This window comes from Mixophyes fleayi, chromosome 4 (genome assembly GCF_038048845.1).
Source record: "Mixophyes fleayi isolate aMixFle1 chromosome 4, aMixFle1.hap1, whole genome shotgun sequence".
NCBI lineage: Eukaryota > Metazoa > Chordata > Amphibia > Anura > Limnodynastidae > Mixophyes > Mixophyes fleayi.
The window spans coordinates 137,205,749-137,223,988 of NC_134405.1; the positions used below are offsets into that span (position 1 = coordinate 137,205,749).

Here is an 18,240-nt window from a genome sequence, read left to right on the forward strand (position 1 = left end):
TGCTATTCAAGTTGTTGGGATAGTGCTGTGCCTTGCATGAGCGTCGATGACTAGGCAGGAAACAGCACATATAAATTCCCAGCTCAGTGGCAAGTACTAAGTCACCCAAACTGCACATGTGCTGGATAGGATGGCTATCAGAATGCAAGTGTGAAAGGGGGTATGTAGACAAAATTCCTTAGCAGTAGTGAATTGTGTTTATTTTATTGTATGCAAAGGTGTACAGATTGCAAACAAAGATTCTCTGTAAAAAACTCAGGACATATCTGCTGTTTCATAATCTATTATTTTATTTGATGTATACTGAGGGATTGTCTAATGTACACAGGCAGGAGGGAAATAATTGAGAACTCAATCAACAGGTTATATCTTAAAATGGTTTAATCATAAACTTGATGCAAGTTTACAGATTACTGTACATTGCCAAATAAGTCTGCAATGGAAAAAAAAAAATTAAAAACAAAACCAAAAATTCATGCCAAGTCAGCAAACCTTCTACACCCTAAAAAAAAATATCAATATCAGTTTTCGGGTTTTTGCCTTTTCTGTTAAAGTTAGTTGAAATAGATGTTAAACAAGGGCCTTGTAAAAAAACATAAGCACACGCAAAATATATATAATGGATCATTTTTGGGAGTGAAAAATCATTTAGCCAAATCCTGCAAAGTAGCACAGAGGTACAATTTGCAATAGTACAAACTGCACTGGGGTGGGTGACAAAGGTATGTTATTGAATGTTTTGCTCTAGGTCTAAGATTTTCTCACTTAATCTATAGATTCACCCTTATTAGAACAAAAATAAAGACATCAAAATCAAGCAAACCTCATCTTCAACGTCTTACTATACAATAGGAGTAAAGTTTACTTACAGACTAAACAAATTTGGCAAGGTTTAAGAAAAAAACAAAAAAAACAAAAATGAAACTAGGATTGGGCTGAAGTGTTACTTACGTTCACAGGGGCGTATTCAATTGTTAGCGTTAACGCTAACAAACGAGTGCTCGAAAAATGTTACCGTTAATACGGTAACTACTCGCGGAATTTCAGCTCGCAGCTCCCTGAGCGGCAAACTGAAATTCCGCGAGTAAACTACCGTATTAACGCTTTTTGCACGCAATATTACCGTATAAACGGTAATATTCAACGAGCGCTCGTTTTGCAGCGTTAATGTTCACAATTGAATACGCCCCTACAATGTCTATAAAGCACATTATGCTTGGGGTCTTAAATCATCTTGTACACTGTGCTTCAGAATGACATGTTTATTCAAAAATGTACACAGTTTGCCCATTTAAATTATTGATTATGTGCCAATTCGTTTTCATTAGTTCATAGAACAATTGCAACAACCCGTTAATGAAAAAATGCAACACTAGGAAAACAAGCTTAGTACTCAATTACTTCAAGCTTCATAGTGATGCTCTCCTGGGGTTAGAATCAGATCCAGCACTAACAGCAAAAGGGAGGGAGGGAGGAACTGAAAATAAAGTTCTGCTTTTTTTTAGATTTCTGTTCTGCCTGAAAATGTAGTCCAACAAAAAGGACCATATTGAAATAATGACCAGAAACTGGAAGAGGATGGCAATGACCAGCATAATTATATCACATCAAATACCATATTGTATTCTTGCAATAAATGGAAATACATCTGCACTTTACATGTACCCATTCACAAGCGGTCTTGAAAGCATTCCTTGTCAAGGAGAAAAACAAAAAGCCTGAACATTTCTCTTAAATTATCTTTTGTTTGCAAGGTTAATTCATGGCCCATTATTCTATTCAACACCAAACTAGAGAGGTTAAACAGAAACCTAAAGGATTTCAAAGTCTTAACCTCACATTTTCCAGCCATTAATATAATTAATGGCTTCTCTAAGCCATGGGAGCCCCCAACCCCCCCAACAAATTTGGCAATGCTACAAATTTTCTCCAGTAATGGATTTCATTTGGAGAGCTAGTCCGCTGCTTTAACCATATCTTAAAACTGCATTCTTAATTGTATCAAACATTTGTTTGGCTTTATGAAAACTATACAAAGCAGTTTATTTAGCAGAACAGTCTGCAAAAGAAAACAAAAAACGAACAAAAACAAAGTGAAAGCAATTTACAATAGTCTAATAAAAGTGGAATGGATGTAACTAAGCTATATCTTCTGTTTTAAATAGGACGTTAAAATATTTGGAGTGGCCTCTTCAGTAAAGGCAGCTGCTCTCAAATCCAGAGAAGCAGACGTGGTCTAATATACAGGTCTGACAGTTCCTTTATCTAATAGCTAACATATGCTGTACAGAGGACCAAAAGGGCAATATTGGATCTGTTTGGAAAGAAATAGAAAATAAGTTTGTGTAAATCTTGGTCCAATGTGAGTTCAAGTTACCCATCTTCTTTTGGAGGAGTGTACCAGCCTATAGAGGGAGGAAAAAGGAGAAGTGATTACAGATATGTTCTACCACCCTACAACTGTAGTTAGCAGGTTAAAAAAAATAAGAAAAGTCCTAAATATGAAAGGCTTTTATAGAAGACAGTACCGTTTTTCTCATGGATTTGTACTAGTGATTTGTAGGATTGTTGTGCTCGAGCAAGATTATACTGATTCTGAAAAGAGAAAATATATTAATGTATATACAATATCCTCTTAGATACATACACATAGCTATAATTAAGCCTCACCTTGTTGGCTCCAAATTGCACACGTGCTTTTCCTTTAACCAGGGTAGCATTGATTTGCATGATAACAGACTCTATTGAATAGGCACTGCTCCATCCCTAAAATACCAAACAATTAACAGAGGCATATTAAGTTCAAGACACGCATACAATTGTTCACATATACTCAGAAATGAAAAAAGTATTAGCCCTTATGTCACTCAAGAAAGAAATCTTCAGTGAAAACAGGTAGGTTTGTTACTTTTTACATTGGGGTACACTATGTGTTTTATGGTTTGCATTTTATAACATTACCTATGAATGCTGCTGTGCCATAGGGTGATGCTTTACATATAGACAAATTGGCAAATTCTGTGTCACAGATTACCCTACTATTTGACAGATCCTCTTGTTAAATATAACTTTAATGACGCTTAGAAACTAGTAATACAGAACACTTGACAGGATGAGCAATGCATATAGTGAGATGTGTTCTCCCCCCTCCTTACAGATGACTGCAGAGGAAACTAGATGGTCTTACAATACAGTATACAATATGCATGATCTCTTCATACAATTTATCGACGAGCCCAATAATAAACATACTTCCCTGTAACAGCTTTGTCAGTAGAACTATTTTACTTAGGCAATGCCTTAGTATTAGGAGCATATTCAATTGGCCGCGTTACTGTCAAAAGTAACGCTGCTTGTGCACTATTACTAGAATTACCATAATACCTGTAATACGTGGCTAATTGAATATGCCCCTTAATGTTTAAAACATATTCATGTTGCTGACGAACGAATCAAAACATTATATATGATATAGCAGACATACTGCCAAGTAACAGAAAATAAGCTAAACATTACAGATAATGTATCACATACATGTAGGAAAATATATAATTTTGTTTGTTCTTCACAGAATTAAAATAAAAATAACTATTATGACCTACCTGTTTAGTAAGTAGCTCCATGCACAGAGCACCTCCACCCAGCACATACCTGGAAGAAAGAATTTTCTGTAAAAAATATTGGTCACTAGTCAGCGAAACACACTATGGGCCACACGGCTAGTGACATAATACACAGTTGCCAGAGAGTGGAAGGGGTAACAATATTAAGGCCTCACCCCTTAGCCATCTGAATTTTGGAAAACCAAAAGGTAGTACAGCCGCAGAATAACCTACACTTGTTAAGGACTATTAATCACAGTTATGCATTTCTGTTTATGATCTGGGACAGTGACAGCATCTTTCCATTTGTCAATATCCAGCTACTCAATTGGTAAAAAAAGTAAAAAAAGTGACAGCCATCAACCGTTGTAACAGAGAAATTCCACCATGAAGTATCAAACGGACATTTTGATTTGAATAATTTATGTAAAGCCTGGCTTGTCTGCCAATACTCACCCTCCAGAGAGTACAGGGGATACCACTCTCACAAACGGAGGGTCAAATGGAAAGTTGTCCTGCAGAGGGGAAGAAAAAATAAAAAAAATTAAAATAGGTTATACAGCAACACAGATCACTTCAACCAAAACATAGTCATTTAATTAAACTGAAAATCTAGTAAGTTAAAAAGAGACCATGTGTAAAGAGCACACATTAATAGGATGTAGCAGGAAGGTATGGCCATTTCCATAACTATATAGATTTTAGAATGGGTAAAATATTTGCTGTAGGAGGCACCAATTATTTTGAGGGGGGAGTGTGTAAACCAGGCCTGGCCAACCTGTGGTTCTAAAGGTGAAGTGAACCTACAAGCACCATGCCCTGCCACCTAGCTGCTGGCCATCTACTGGCAAAGCATGCTGGGACTTGTAGTTTCACAACACCTGGACAGCCACGGGTTGGCCAGGCCTGGTGTAAACACAGACATCCACTAAGATAACAGAGAGTCTAACTTATGAGGCATACACTGTTCACACAACCTGCTGGTGTCACTGAATCCTTCCACAGTCCAGTGGTGGTGTCCTGTATAACTCTGGCACATGCATTGACACCACTGCCAGTTTGAATCATTCAAACATGGGAATGCTACAGAAAACCACAGGTAGACTGCAGAAGACCAGCACATTCAAGTTATTACACTTTGGATAGAGTAAAGACTCAGGATTAGCGATACGATTTTCAGCACAACAAGAGGCATCAGTAAAGACACCACTGAAAGAAATTATTTAAGAGGAAGGAAATGTATGAATATTAGCACAGCAGCCTCTTGAAATACATTCTCCAGGCATTTTCCTCTTTACAGAAATGTCGAAAAACAACTGGCAGCTTCATCTTAACAAAATAAAGTCTTTGTTAATGGAAAAACACCACAGCTTATATATGTGGATGCGTCCAATTTTGACGATTGTAACATAGTATTAAATCTTCTGTATATCTGTAGGACAATGAACACACAAAAATGTTACAAGAACAATACACCCACCTGACATCTACACATGCTTTACCTTAAAGGAAAAATTCAGTAAAATGCAGTCTATGGCCTCCTTTTCTTTTAAGACAAGAAGGTCACTATGCAACGGGCTGTCTGGATCAACCCTAGGAGAGTGGGGGGAGAAAAGAAAATCTTATGCTAAATTGTCCAAGTTCCATGAAACCGCAGCAATATTCCTCATCCTATGTCAGATTGTAGACATCTAGTTTCTTGTCTTCTAGAAACACATGTTTAGACAACTACATACTGAATAAAAATAATTAAGTACTTTGCCTGACTAGCACTGAGGATATGCGAGACATCATTCATATCCCACATTTGCCTATAAAACACATACAGAGTGGCATTGTGGAAAGAACTGGGCTTCCACTGGCAATTTTGTAAAACATCTCAGTCTAAAGTAATAGTACTTTTTCCAAGGCTGTTTATAGTCTAGTGTGTATATTTACTAAGTAGCAACACTGACAAACTGACGATTCACTGTGGTTTACCGTAATTTTCTTAAAACTGCAATTTTATTCAATTTGAATCCCAATGGCCTTGGTCTTTAATTAAATTGCCATTTTAAAAAATGACAAGTCAAGAATCTGCGGTTTGTCGGAAACGACGCTTACGGCTTGTAGTATTAGTATATACATCATATCATAGGCCTAATGTACATCTCTAAACAAGCAAATTAACCACAAACCTTATGTTACCCCCAAAATAAACTAGAGCCCAAGGTGCATTTAGTAAACGGTGAAATGATCTTACTTTAGCAGCTTAACGTGCCACTCATACAGACTGTCATTTACAAGCTCCACTGAATAAATTCCTACAAAGAAATAGAATGGACGGTTATTCAAGGGTGTACAGAAGATTACCACCATATCAAGCAGCTCTATAAGCAATTATCGGTTGAACAAAGTAATCAACTGTTAAGTAATCTTTAGGTCTACCAATCCTAAAAGGTAGATACTCTAGCAGATCCAACTACTTAACATTCGGATCTACGTAAAAAACTAAGATGTAGCTGTTCACACTCTTGCTCAAAAGACTGAATTCTATGGGGCACAATTTATGTGGCTGGATGACAATGAATGTGCACACTTCCCAGGGTAATCAGATGTCATTATCTGCCAGTCCTAAAAGTGAGATTTCCTGATCAGATGTCAATCTGGATTGGTGGCGGTTTCTGGCACATAGACGTACTAATTTGTGAGCAATTACGTTTATGCGCACAGAGAATGTGGTCGGGGGACACAAGAGTTAACAACTTTCTACAAATCATGAAGAGCTGTATTTTGCATCTTTACAATTGAGAAACATTCCAGAAATATAAAATTACAACATTGAGGCCAGAATAGATAGGAAAACTATATTTTATGGCTTCAATTTTGTCATTCTATATTTCTGTAATGTTTCTCCATTGTAAAGATGCAAAGCACAGCTCTTCAGGATTTGTGAAAGTTTTTTTATTTATATGGCTTATATTTTTTGGAAATTCTACATTTTTACATGTTTTTAACAAAACTGGATTAACAAACCTGTTTTATAACTCTGTGACCTGTATATATCCCTGAGCTCTTTCATAAGACGATCAGAAGCTTGTACAGATCCAGAAACTGCACCCTAACAGAAGAAAAGAAATAAGAGTTATACATTTTTATTAGCAACAAACCCACCTCCCTTACAGAGAAACTGTTGTGCATTAGATGAATTCAGAAAGGCTTGAAGATTTTATCACCACATGAGTAGGATAAATTACCATTTTGGTAGGGCAAAGAAAAACGCCACATTTTGTTTCAGATTGAGGTACATTGGATACCATGGTGTTTCTGCACCCATCTGACAAGAGCCTCACTACCATTCTGCTGTTAATGTAGAGATGCACCAACAGGCTACATGTTGCCTACCTTTGCTCACATCACACCTTCCTACACAAGGACAGCCAGGAATTGGCAGTTGAAGTACACTTCTGTAGTTATGATAATGTTCCAACTGGCTACTGCTTGCACTAGCCCTGACCAGCAGGACATAAAAGGATGAATACACGGACCCTTGTTAACAACTAAAATTGATGACTAGGACACTGAACTTCAACTGATATACCAACATTGTAATGCTTAAATTTCCAGTTACAACTTTACTTGCAACAAACAAGTTCTAATAATTAAAACAAACTCAAGGTCTCCAATAGCGCCTAAAATTATATTTGTATACTTACAGGTTCACGCAGAAAGCCTCTTATAGACGCTGTATACAGATTCTCACCATGAAAATATCACAATGCTCTGTCACTTACATTAAGGTGGTCCTGCCTCTGATTCTTACGGATCTTCTCTAAGATGGCAAGGTTTTCTTTTTCAATGCCTTCATCCTCAGATTTCTTGCCATCAACTGGCTCCTCTTCCTTCATGTCATAGTGATCCAGATCTTCGATATCCTTAATCATTATTAAAAAAAAAATGTCATTAAATGTTTCTTATTCAGTGTACCATTAGGAATTGAACCAGCTAGCCATCAGTTGATACAAGGACACCAATAGGGGTATTCAATTGTTAGCGAGTTTGGAAGTTCGAGCGTGCAAAGTAATTTTTTTGCTATTTTACCTTATTTTCGAGCGCGAAAACTTCACGCAATTCTAATTTTTTTTTTTTACCGAAACGGTGTTATCGCGCTCCAAGCGTTTGTCAATATTAAAGTATAGGCTGGCTGCGAACCCTTAGCGGAAAAAGCTATCAATTGTTTTTTAACGCCGAGTGTGAAAAAGGCAAATATGCTGTTTTATCTCGCACCTCCATGGTCTGCTCAAAGAAATTTTTTTTTTATTAAGTTAAGAAAAATATACATTAAACTGAAAAAATAGGTGTAAAAGTTCATAAAAGTAACCTAAAAAAAGTACTTAAAAAAGTGTATAATAATTATTAGAAATTTCCCCCTTTAGAAAAAAACCATAGTGGTGTATGTATTTAAACTTTATATTAATTTTTTGTTTTTAAGGGGGTGGTTGTGCCAAAAAGTATCATTTTTTTTGGGGGGGGTTTTTTTAAAAGCAAAATCGTTTGCTCCCCACTCTATTTAGTCTTCGCCCTAGTGCTGGCAGGCTATTGATGTGTGAAAAATTTGATGTAGGGTTCCCCCTAATTTAATTGAACCAGCACTAGGCAAACCAGCCGGGGTGAAAGGCACTATAGCAGGGGGGGGGGTGAAACGCACTGAAAAATGTAAGCGGACCACCCCCTTAGGGACACCCAGGCCAGTGCCGATAGCACTAGGGCTCTTCCTACTATCCCTGGGCTATGGGTAGTAGGGTAATAAATGGGGATTTTGGATAAGAAATAAAATAAAAAATAAATAAATTGATTTGTGGAACTACATGTCCCAGCCAGCCATGTTGTCCTAAATAGTGTGGGCATGCTGCTACTTGTCTAACTACAAGCACCAGCGTACCCATAGCACCCAGGGCATGTTTGCACTTGTAGTAGAACCACAAGTGCCAACATCCTCTTACACCCACGGCTGGCTGTGATCTGTAGTTCCACAAAGCAAAATGTTAAATAAAAGCACAACACCCTCATTCCAACCACAAATCTTTATTAAAAATAATAAAACCCCAAGAAATACAGTAAACACCCTCATGTACACCATAGATTTTAATAAAAAATAAAAAATAAAAAAATACTCACCATGGACGAAATCCTCAGTTTTATGATGCTTTACTTACACACACTCATTTACGCAAAGTCCCAACAAATATTTGTACCTTCGAAGAAAGGTCCGGCTTGCCCCCTGTCCCACAAATATTTGTACCTTACAAATGTCCATGCTTGGCCAGTGTTCAAGAAATGTTTGTAAATTTCAAAAAATTTTACCTCCTTGTAAAATCTTTAATTCTGCTGTACAGGGGGGGGCCATTGTTGCTTGCAGTGCTGGGGCCCTTCTTCATTGCAGTGTAGGGGCCCATTCTCTTGTGCAGTGCTGGGGCCCTTCTTGATTGCATTAATTTACTTTTATTTTTTTTATAGTAAAATGAGTGCCTTAACCACTCCTCATTTCAAACTCGCTAGGACCAATAGAGCGCGAGGGGGTGCATGCAAAAAAACAATTGAATTGAGGGTTTTTTGTTTTTTTTTTAAACGCGTGCTCGAACAGAAAAAAAACTAGCGTTTTTTTTCCCCGAGCGCGAAATTTTAACGCATCTCGCTAACAATTGAATACCCCCACCAAGTATGCAAACATGTATTCAAGGTCCAAGCCACTTTTCTAGTATATATCTCCTCCACATACATTTTTAAACCACTTTTAATTACATAAACAGTTAGACTACAGTAGGTTTCCCCTTTTGCTAACACTAAAGTTCAGATTTAACTGTATTGAATAGCGTGATGGAAATGGTTCACAAGGTTGACTCATGCCAGTCCACCCTATTTTGTAGATAAAATACATACAATGATCCATGTTAGTGCAAAGACATTTCTAAATGTCCAGCAAATAACTGGTTTTAACTAGATTCAGGGGGAAAAAGGAGGTTTGATTCAGAGTTTTATTAGACAGCCAAAACCCAAAAAGCTTTAGCTTCGACTAGAACATGAAGAAAGCTGTGTCTAGTGAATTATCCTGAGTGATATATAGCTATGGAGATCCTCAGATCAAGACATTTCTCAGTCAAATTGCTTTCCACAGCCAATTACCCATTTATTGTATATTTATCTTTCATAATAAACATTTGTATTATTCTTTTTAACAATTACTGTAATCTCACACCAAAACATAAGAGGTAATGACCATCCTGTGACAAACAGTAACTGACAAGCCAACTACTACACTCTATTGACAGTTCTGTTAGGGCTGCCTAGCAGGTATCCGGGTTTCACTCTTCTTAGGGAGCATTCACATGACCAGAAGACAAAATGGTTTTCTGAAGTTCCACAGCTTAGCCGACAGTGTAGGTGCATTGCCACACTGTTATAGTAATGATCAACCTGCGTGAAAGGGCCCAACATTAAATGCGCCATGTAGTTCTAGAGAATGCATTTAAGCATCTCTGAAATATTTACAGGTTGGTCACATTGTTCAACTCCCTTTCACCCACTGCACTTCAGCCAAGATATCTACTCTTTTTCAGAGAATACATTAAGCCCTACATTTAACAGAGTGGAATGGAGTAGCTCATACTAATCGAAGGTCACTAGTCACACTATTTTCACTTACCTCACCCATGTCTTCCTCCTCCTCCTCTTCAGATGTAACTTCCTCTGTTGTGCCATTCTGCATAAATGAGCAATGGTTATGGAAACAAAAAGGTAAACAAGCCACTATATAGGATAACGTTAAAAATTAGGGGGTCAGAGGAACCCGCTCTGCTCTCAAGACTTCTAGGCAGAGCATGAACAAAACCATGCAGAGCTTGGGTTTCCTCCAAAACTCCAAAAACTTACTAGTAGGCAACTACCAAATTGACCCGTGTGTGTGTGTGTGTGTGTGTGTGTGTGTGTTAGGGAATTTAGACTGTCAGCTCCAATGGAGTAAGGACCGATACGAGTTATCTGTGCAGCACTGCAGAATCAGTGGCGCTGTATAAATGATGAAGCTCTCAGGAGCAGGGCTCTCTTTCCTTGTGTGCTCCTTCTACTATTCCATCACCCTCTGTACCTCTTGGCCTGCTTCCCTAGCTCTGTTTTCTTAAGCTTCGGCCTACTTATCGCTGATTTCTACTACTATCACTTTCACTCATTTTCCCAGAAATAATTTGATTAGCATTACCATGTTACCTGTGTCTGTATATTTATATATTTTTGTTCTTCATATTTTGTTCTTTATGTATCATGGGTCACCTTTCTGTATATGTCATGTACGGCGCTGCGAACCTTTGTGGCGCCTTATAAATTAAAGACAATAATGATAAGCCTTTCCCATTACTATTGCAATATGCTGGGCAGCCACTAGATGTCTCACTAGTTAATATGATTTGTCCACTCATTTAGATACTACTTTATCTACTGGAAATAGATCAATCCTAAACTTTGGAAAAGTATCATTAAACATAAGAAATTTCAGTGTTTAAAAAAAAAAACCTTCAGGTGCTTAAACAATAGCCATTTTATATGAACGGTTTTAAAATAAAAGTTTAATTCATCAGCTGTGTCTTTGCAAGCATCACACATTTTCAAAATCCTTCTAGCACTTGCAGTGGAGGTAAATGCTTAGCTGAATTAGGTTTTTTATTTTAGCAGTGTATCTTTACACCAATATCTGGCCTTCGAAAAGATGTCACTAGGCAAAAATATTGACTACCTGTCCTGTAGGCAGAGGCTGATCCAGCATTTCAACGTCAGGATGCTGTGGGAGATTATACAATCTGCACAGGTCACAAATCAGACGCTTCAGCTGCTGCAGGAGCTACAGAAAACAAAAATTACCATTAATACATTGTAGAAAAAAATAAATCTCAACGTAAACTTCAGATCACTCTTCCATGCTCATGGGCTCATGGATGTAATATAGCTTTCTGCTCAGTTGCCAAGCAGAGATATGGGGAGCACAAGCCATTACATAGAGATCAGTGGAGGGGATATGTCACATATGTGCTAACACTTAGAGCCAACTGTGCAAAGTTTATTTTAACATTTAACAATTTTTTAGATAAGTTGTCCAAGATATCACCTATATTTTGATCAAGACAAAAGCAGCTACAAGCTCCTTTATCTGTACCTTACCGGTAATCTGATATTTAGAAATTGAAACAAGCACAATTTGAAAATTCTAATTTTTTGCAATACAAGCGTTAAAATATTGTGATAATGAAAAATATGTAAGCAAACATGTTTTTGTGACATGTTCATCCTAGTACTTAAAAGTGTCCTTAAACAAAGAATTCCTGCTATAACTAGTATGTCTTCATAAAAACAGAAATGGATATCAAACTATTAACTGTCTCAAAAGGAACTGTTTGGGAAAGTGCCTTCCATGCATTCTCAAACTGCATGCTGGATTGAATAAGAAGAGCAACAATGAAATGCAAACTGCCAGACCAAAACACATGCAAAGGACATTAATTTCTCAAATTTTGGCCTGATAAGCGTTATAGCAGACCTATTAAACATCAAAGTCACTTATTTTTACAATCCATACTCACTGGTGATCATGGATTAAAAATAAAGTGAAGAAAAGAAAAAAATCATCTGAATGAGCTCCAATAATAATGAAGTACATTAATAAAACATAATCATGTTACTTCTACCTAATCACAGTAGCAATTGGGATCAGACAGAGGCTTTAAAGTAGGGAAAAGAGAACATGCAGAGCACACAGCATCCATTCAGCATTCCAAGACTCTCGTGGGTACTTCTAGGAGATAATACAATTGTTAAGCCAGTTGTAAATAAAGAGTGAACAATCACAATGATTAGTAACGTATCAAGTCTTAACACCTGACAGCCACTAAATTTAACTCACCAGAGTGTTGCTTTTTTTAATTTCTTCTAAGCGTTCCAAAACGGATGTCAGATTTGGGTCATCTGATTCCACAAACCATATTGGTGCAGAAGAAGGGTAGGATTCCTAGAGGAAGAGACAGTTCAGATTTCTGTACACATTAAATAGACCTGGCATGCAATTTTGAAAAAGAACACCAAGAGTACAGCAAGCCTTATTGCAATTTAATTTTAATAATTCATATACCATTGAAAAAAAAAAACATGCACACACTATAAAACCATACCCCCTCTCTGTGTGTAATACATTCCCTTAAGCATTACTTAAAATTAGCTATTTGTAAAGACAGATGTTCCAGTGATTCAGAGGTCATGATCATTCAAAGCTGACCTACGGAAAGCTACAGCTTGATGTCATCACAGGCCATTTCTCAAGAGAAAAATGAGCATGTGCCCGACAGTAAATTATTTGTTCTCTCCTTCATAAGTCATGAATATGAACTCTTCACAAATATAGTCAGGTCCACCAATATGCGTGTATTTTTTAAGGAGTGGTTTACCTTTATTGACTACTTTTAATTTTTAGACTATAACTGCATGTAACTGTGCATTCAAACCAGACTGATGTAGTGGGCATAGCTGCAAATTATGGCCACCTGTTATATAGTATTCTAGGGGACTACATATCTATGCAGACTAGTTAGCGGAGAGTTAGTCAGAAGTAGACCATACTTTTTCAAAACGGTTAAATGTAGAATTCCACAAATTTTGGGTTTCAGTCGGCCTATAACATATTAATATACTGCAACCACATCGGAGTATAATGACAGTCCCAGCGCCTTTATAAATTAAAATCAATCTGCAAATGAGTTTACAAACAATGAAGAATGCTGCTGAACTGCAGAGGAAAATTGAATCCATCACCAGAACATCAGACCTTGGGAAATGGATATTCCACTGTGAAGCATAACTTGCAGCAAAGTTGCTTATTACAGTCAAAGCTCAAATGGCCAGTGTCAATATTTCCTGTGCTTGGACCATGATGTGTGGCCAGAAGCCTGAAGCAGTATTACTACTGCGACAGACATACTGAACCTCTGCAGTCTACTTTACATTCTTTGCTGGGGCTAGAATTCATAAAAGACCTAGGCCAGACAGTATATGGGTCACATAGGAGGAATCCACACAGTCCAGGTAACAGAACAAGCGTGTTGACAATTGATTTTTAAGGTTCTCCACACAAAAGAAGGTGGCATTATCTTTTAAGAAACTTTTAAAAAGTGTTACCGAATTAAGTATTCTTATATAAAGAGTGGAGGGACCAGAATGGAGGCAAACTATCCCTGTACTCCCATTGTTTGTTTCGAAAGTATCCACTCTTCTAAAGAAAATCTGGGCATTAGCCAGATAAATGACTCCATAGGGAAGAGATCATTTCAAAACTATAAATTTTAAGGTGTAACCAAAAACATAATATTTGAATGTTATCAAATTGCACTAGTGCTCATTTGGATCCAAATGCTAAAACTGTAACATATCGCTTCAATTGACAACTTGGATATGGATAGCATCAGTGTCAATCACAACACACTGGACAATCACAAGTGATTGGTGGATGAGGGCATGTTCCCCATGAAAGGCACCCCTCTAGTAAAGAATTGTTTTGTAACATGGGGCGAAGATCACTACTATTATATAGGAATTAGCATTGACCTTAAAATCAAAGGGAAAGACGGCACCCAAACTATGCCTGGGAAGAGCAACCCAGAGCCCTTCACTGTTGGAAACAAGTACTCAGGGTTGTAGAGTTCATTAGGTTGGCATCACACATGAAAACTTTGCAGACAACACGCTGAATCATCTGACCATATCACTTCCTTCCAGTGTTTGGCAATTCATCGCCTGTTCCTTTGGACCACTGAACTTCCAAACATACGGTGCCAAGTGTGAGGAGCGATTTATGCACTGCAACCAGACTATGATATCCTGCTCTGTGGAGTTATTGGACAGTTTTTTTTTTATGAAACAGGCTGCTCATGCCACAGGTTGAAAATTGAAGTGAATTGATCTGCAGTTGCTCATCTGTTTGGTCTTGCACTTCAAATTCATGCACGTTATGACCATCCTGTAGCAGTAACTTGCACCCACTGTTGTGCTTTGTGGATTAAGTTTTTCCTTTAAGGTCCATGCTGACATTACCTTAGACAACAGTGTTGCCCGTTAAATAGCAAGCAAGTGCTTCAGCCTATTGTTATGGACTTTCATTTTTGTTGTAGTGTTTAGAATGTAAAGAAAAGATAAAAAAAATGCAATAAAGTTTTACCTGATTTAAAAAAAATAAATAAATTAGCAAGCAAGTTGAGACTTCTTAAATCTCTTGCCAAACACGCCGCAACAATCACCTCTCTTTCAAAGTTAGAGGTCTTTTCTTGCAGCCACGCTGGCCATGATTATAGGAAAACAGGGCATTGGGGCATTTTTATACATGACGCTGACCATACTGGAATGTTATTTGCTCATAGAAGGCATGAGGAACGCCTGTGTGGCAGCCCTTGCTTTCATTATTCTTTATGTATGTTATTTACATCATTTCAGGTCCAGTAATATCTGAATAGAACACAGTATTTGTTCACTGCAAGTTAGTTAATAAATTACCACTTAATTAGATGGTGGTTAACACAATTGTACAAGAAAGGATGTTATTGAGCCTAGTTAAAGTACATTATGCCTTAAGATATGCAAAAACAGCATTGTGCTTACCACGTGCTTAGATTACTATGCTTAAAGGGTTAATAAAAACAAAAAAACACAACTAAACTTCTTGTTATATATTGATCAATATATAAAGTCACCCAAACACATTAACACAGACTATATTAAAATAATCAAGAACAAAAAAACTCACTCCAGTTAGGAAAAATACTATGTAAACTTAATGGAACTGAATTTTACGGCATATGGAACTAACCAGAGTCCGAAAGGAAATACTCATACATTTGTGCTTTCACCAGGAGTCCATGCATTTAGTTTAAGGAAGCCATACAAGTTAAAAATAAAATCAATGGATTCTTATGGAGCAAAAATAATTTTGCAACAGTGCAGTTTTCTGTGAGGTTTTTTTTAACCTGTGTGAATTGTAACTCACTAAAACCAACTTTATTTTGGGTAGCCCATTTCATTTGCATGCAAATTTTATGGTTTTGGCATATACACTGCACATCATATTGGCACATTTCAGAGAGCATGTCATTTTGCAGTCATATCTAATGGGAATTTTTTTCCTTCCTTATTTAGTATTCTTTTACGGATAAGTGTCTGAATACATATACGACGAGCAGCTAATAATTCTGCAGCAATGGTACATTAAAAGTACAACACACATCTTCAACCTTAATGGTAATTCACATATACATATACTATAGAACCTCACAGGCAATGCAAACATGTGGCCATACAAAAGAATGTGGCCTGTGGATAAGGCCATGTATTTAACAAATAACCCAAAACAAAAGGCTTTTCTTCAGAGACCGAATATTTTTTTCCAAGCAACAGGATGAATGTGCTAGGTCCATATATTTAATAAAAGCCAACAAAATATGCATTTGAAATGTGTTACTAATTCTTTGTATTTTAATGTCTAATTTCGACAAAAGTTAGAGATTGATAAATTGCATACAGCCATCTCCTTGGTGCTGAACCTATCATTTGTGGCCTCTGCTTGGGCAGAGGGTGTATTAGTTGATGTTAGCACCCCATGAACACATACAGTTTGTAATATTATAATAGCTTGAAAAGAAAAAAAAACCTAGAAGTTTTGGTCTGCAAAAATGGAGGTGTCACTGAAACCATAACTGGGCTGGTTCAATATTAGCAGATTAAATTAATTCATAGAATGAACTAAACATGTAACCCTGCTTAAAAACTTTACTTTCAAGAAAATCATGCAAGTTTTCCCTAATATAAAAAACAAAAATAAACATACCACAATACAGAGTATATGTACACATCACAAAGCACTACATTAGGTGCTGTTCAACTATAGGATATTTGCAGACAGGAGAGGTGTGCTCAAAGGTAACAAATACACAGTAATACACCTATAACAGGAAACCTAAGCAGCCATAAGTTTCTCAGCAACGATTCATACTTTGTATACTTCAAGTCTTATTAGAAAGGAAATGTGCTGCTATTAAATAATCCGATTTAGCCTCAAACACACTGAGCTCATACAATGCACTGGGCATGGCTTTCACTAAAACTTTTACTAGAACTGCACTTGGCCCAGCTGACTTCATGCACAATAAACAAAATACCCAGATTTTTGTTTTTAATTAGCTGCGTACCTAGACTATCTTATTGCAGCACATATATAGACTCAAGCTGCTGAGCATGATCTGGGTTATAAATTAATTATAAAATTATTTGTAAGAATAATTTATAAATCTTGCCTTTGTAGTGAATGGACGGGGTCCCTAATCCTATAGGTAAATACACCATGAAGGAGAACTAGCCTCCAATTGACACTATAATGGCAATAAAGCTGATCATTGTGTGCGTACACACGAGATAATAGCAAGGGTGGTAAGAGCTCTTCCGGTGCCCTGGATAACACAGGCCCAGTCGCCAGATGATAATGTATTGCGTACATGCCCTATTATCCAGGTACAGTGTGCTTATTTTGCATACGAGGACGGTAACGGTGCGGGAGATCGGTGCCGTCCTCCAGCTGATACAGTGTTGTGCAGCTGGTGCAGACAAGTAGTGCCCATTGTGTATGTACATACCGTGATATTGCAATGGATGGTCAAGGCCCCCCCAGTGCTCTGGATGAACACACAGTGCAGCTCGTCCAGTCTCCAGCTGATGATCCGGAACCTCTCGTGCTCTTTCCCGAAGATAGACTCGAGGAGTCGCAGCTCGGCCTTCAGCCCAGACACCGACATCTTGGCCTCATTTCCGCCCGGCGGAGGCCCGAGGAGACAGCGGTGTCATTCCCGGGGCCCGAGCTCTCCGCCCGGCTGTACGAAAGATGGTGGCGGCCTGTCTTTGTATGCGGAGCGACGCCACCGAGGGACACGGAACGGGAGGCTTCCGGCGCAGTGACGTCACAGACGGGGGTCTCTACCGAGAGAAACCGCACCTGCGCACTGTTGATAAAGCGCCGCTGCCCATGACGCATGCGTAATGTTGGTGGGTGCTATGAAACTGCACAACGTAAGCGTGGGCTTGGTTCGGTTCTTACGTACTTTTCTAGGGCAGGAAACGTTACGTTTGAAATGCGCTAATTAAATATCTTTCATTTGTGTTAATTTTCTATAACATTGTTATAGGTAAACACATAATGCTTATCTTTTAGCTATTACTTTATAGTTGGCAACTGACCCTAATTTCCTGGGATTTTATGGATTGTCCTTGGACATTTTTGTTTACTGTAATGTACCTGTTCTTGGAAGTAGTGACCAATTGATCAATATAATTCTTATTTTTCGGCATGTTTGTTGCTTCTATCTATTCTAAAAGCTGCACTACTGCTCGGAGCTAATCTCCAGGGGCAGGTTGGGCTTGGAGGGAGGTGGGCATATGCCTCCCTGGTCTGGTCCCACACTGGGCCTCCTTGGGCTGGGTCACTGGGCCATCTGCATTTTTTTTTCCATTAAAATAGGCTACTGAGTCAAGTGTTTCCCTGGCTAAAATCTGCCAGCCCTCCCCTGCTAATCGCCTCCCCAAGCCCAGG

General features: G+C 38.0%; 1 protein-coding gene across 1 annotated transcript; it reads right to left on the minus strand.

The window, feature by feature from the left end:
* Positions 1–270: 270 nt before the first annotated feature.
* On the minus strand, positions 271–17,607 carry UBE2Q2 (ubiquitin conjugating enzyme E2 Q2). Its single transcript, XM_075208436.1, has 13 exons — positions 17,291–17,607; positions 12,529–12,633; positions 11,368–11,472; positions 10,285–10,341; positions 7,376–7,516; positions 6,618–6,702; positions 5,845–5,905; positions 5,105–5,195; positions 4,059–4,117; positions 3,603–3,651; positions 2,671–2,766; positions 2,529–2,595; positions 271–2,405 (listed from the first exon to the last, which is right to left on the minus strand). Exons 1-13 carry the CDS (start codon positions 17,447–17,449, stop codon positions 2,374–2,376), a joined length of 1,107 nt encoding a protein of 368 aa, XP_075064537.1. The 5' UTR covers positions 17,450–17,607; the 3' UTR covers positions 271–2,373.
* Positions 17,608–18,240: the final 633 nt, after the last annotated feature.

Excerpts from the sequence above, each read along its gene's own strand:
- UBE2Q2 (XM_075208436.1), bottom strand. The coding sequence starts at position 17,449 with ATGTCGGTGTCTGGGCTGAAGGCCGAGCTGCGACTCCTCGAGTCTATC. Across the intron at positions 7,517-10,284 it reads AGGAGGAAGACATGGGTGAG|GATATCGAAGATCTGGATCA; the intron begins GTAAGTGAAAAT and ends ATAATGATTAAG. Across the intron at positions 5,906-6,617 it reads GTCACAGAGTTATAAAACAG|GAATTTATTCAGTGGAGCTT; the intron begins GTTTGTTAATCC and ends ATTTCTTTGTAG.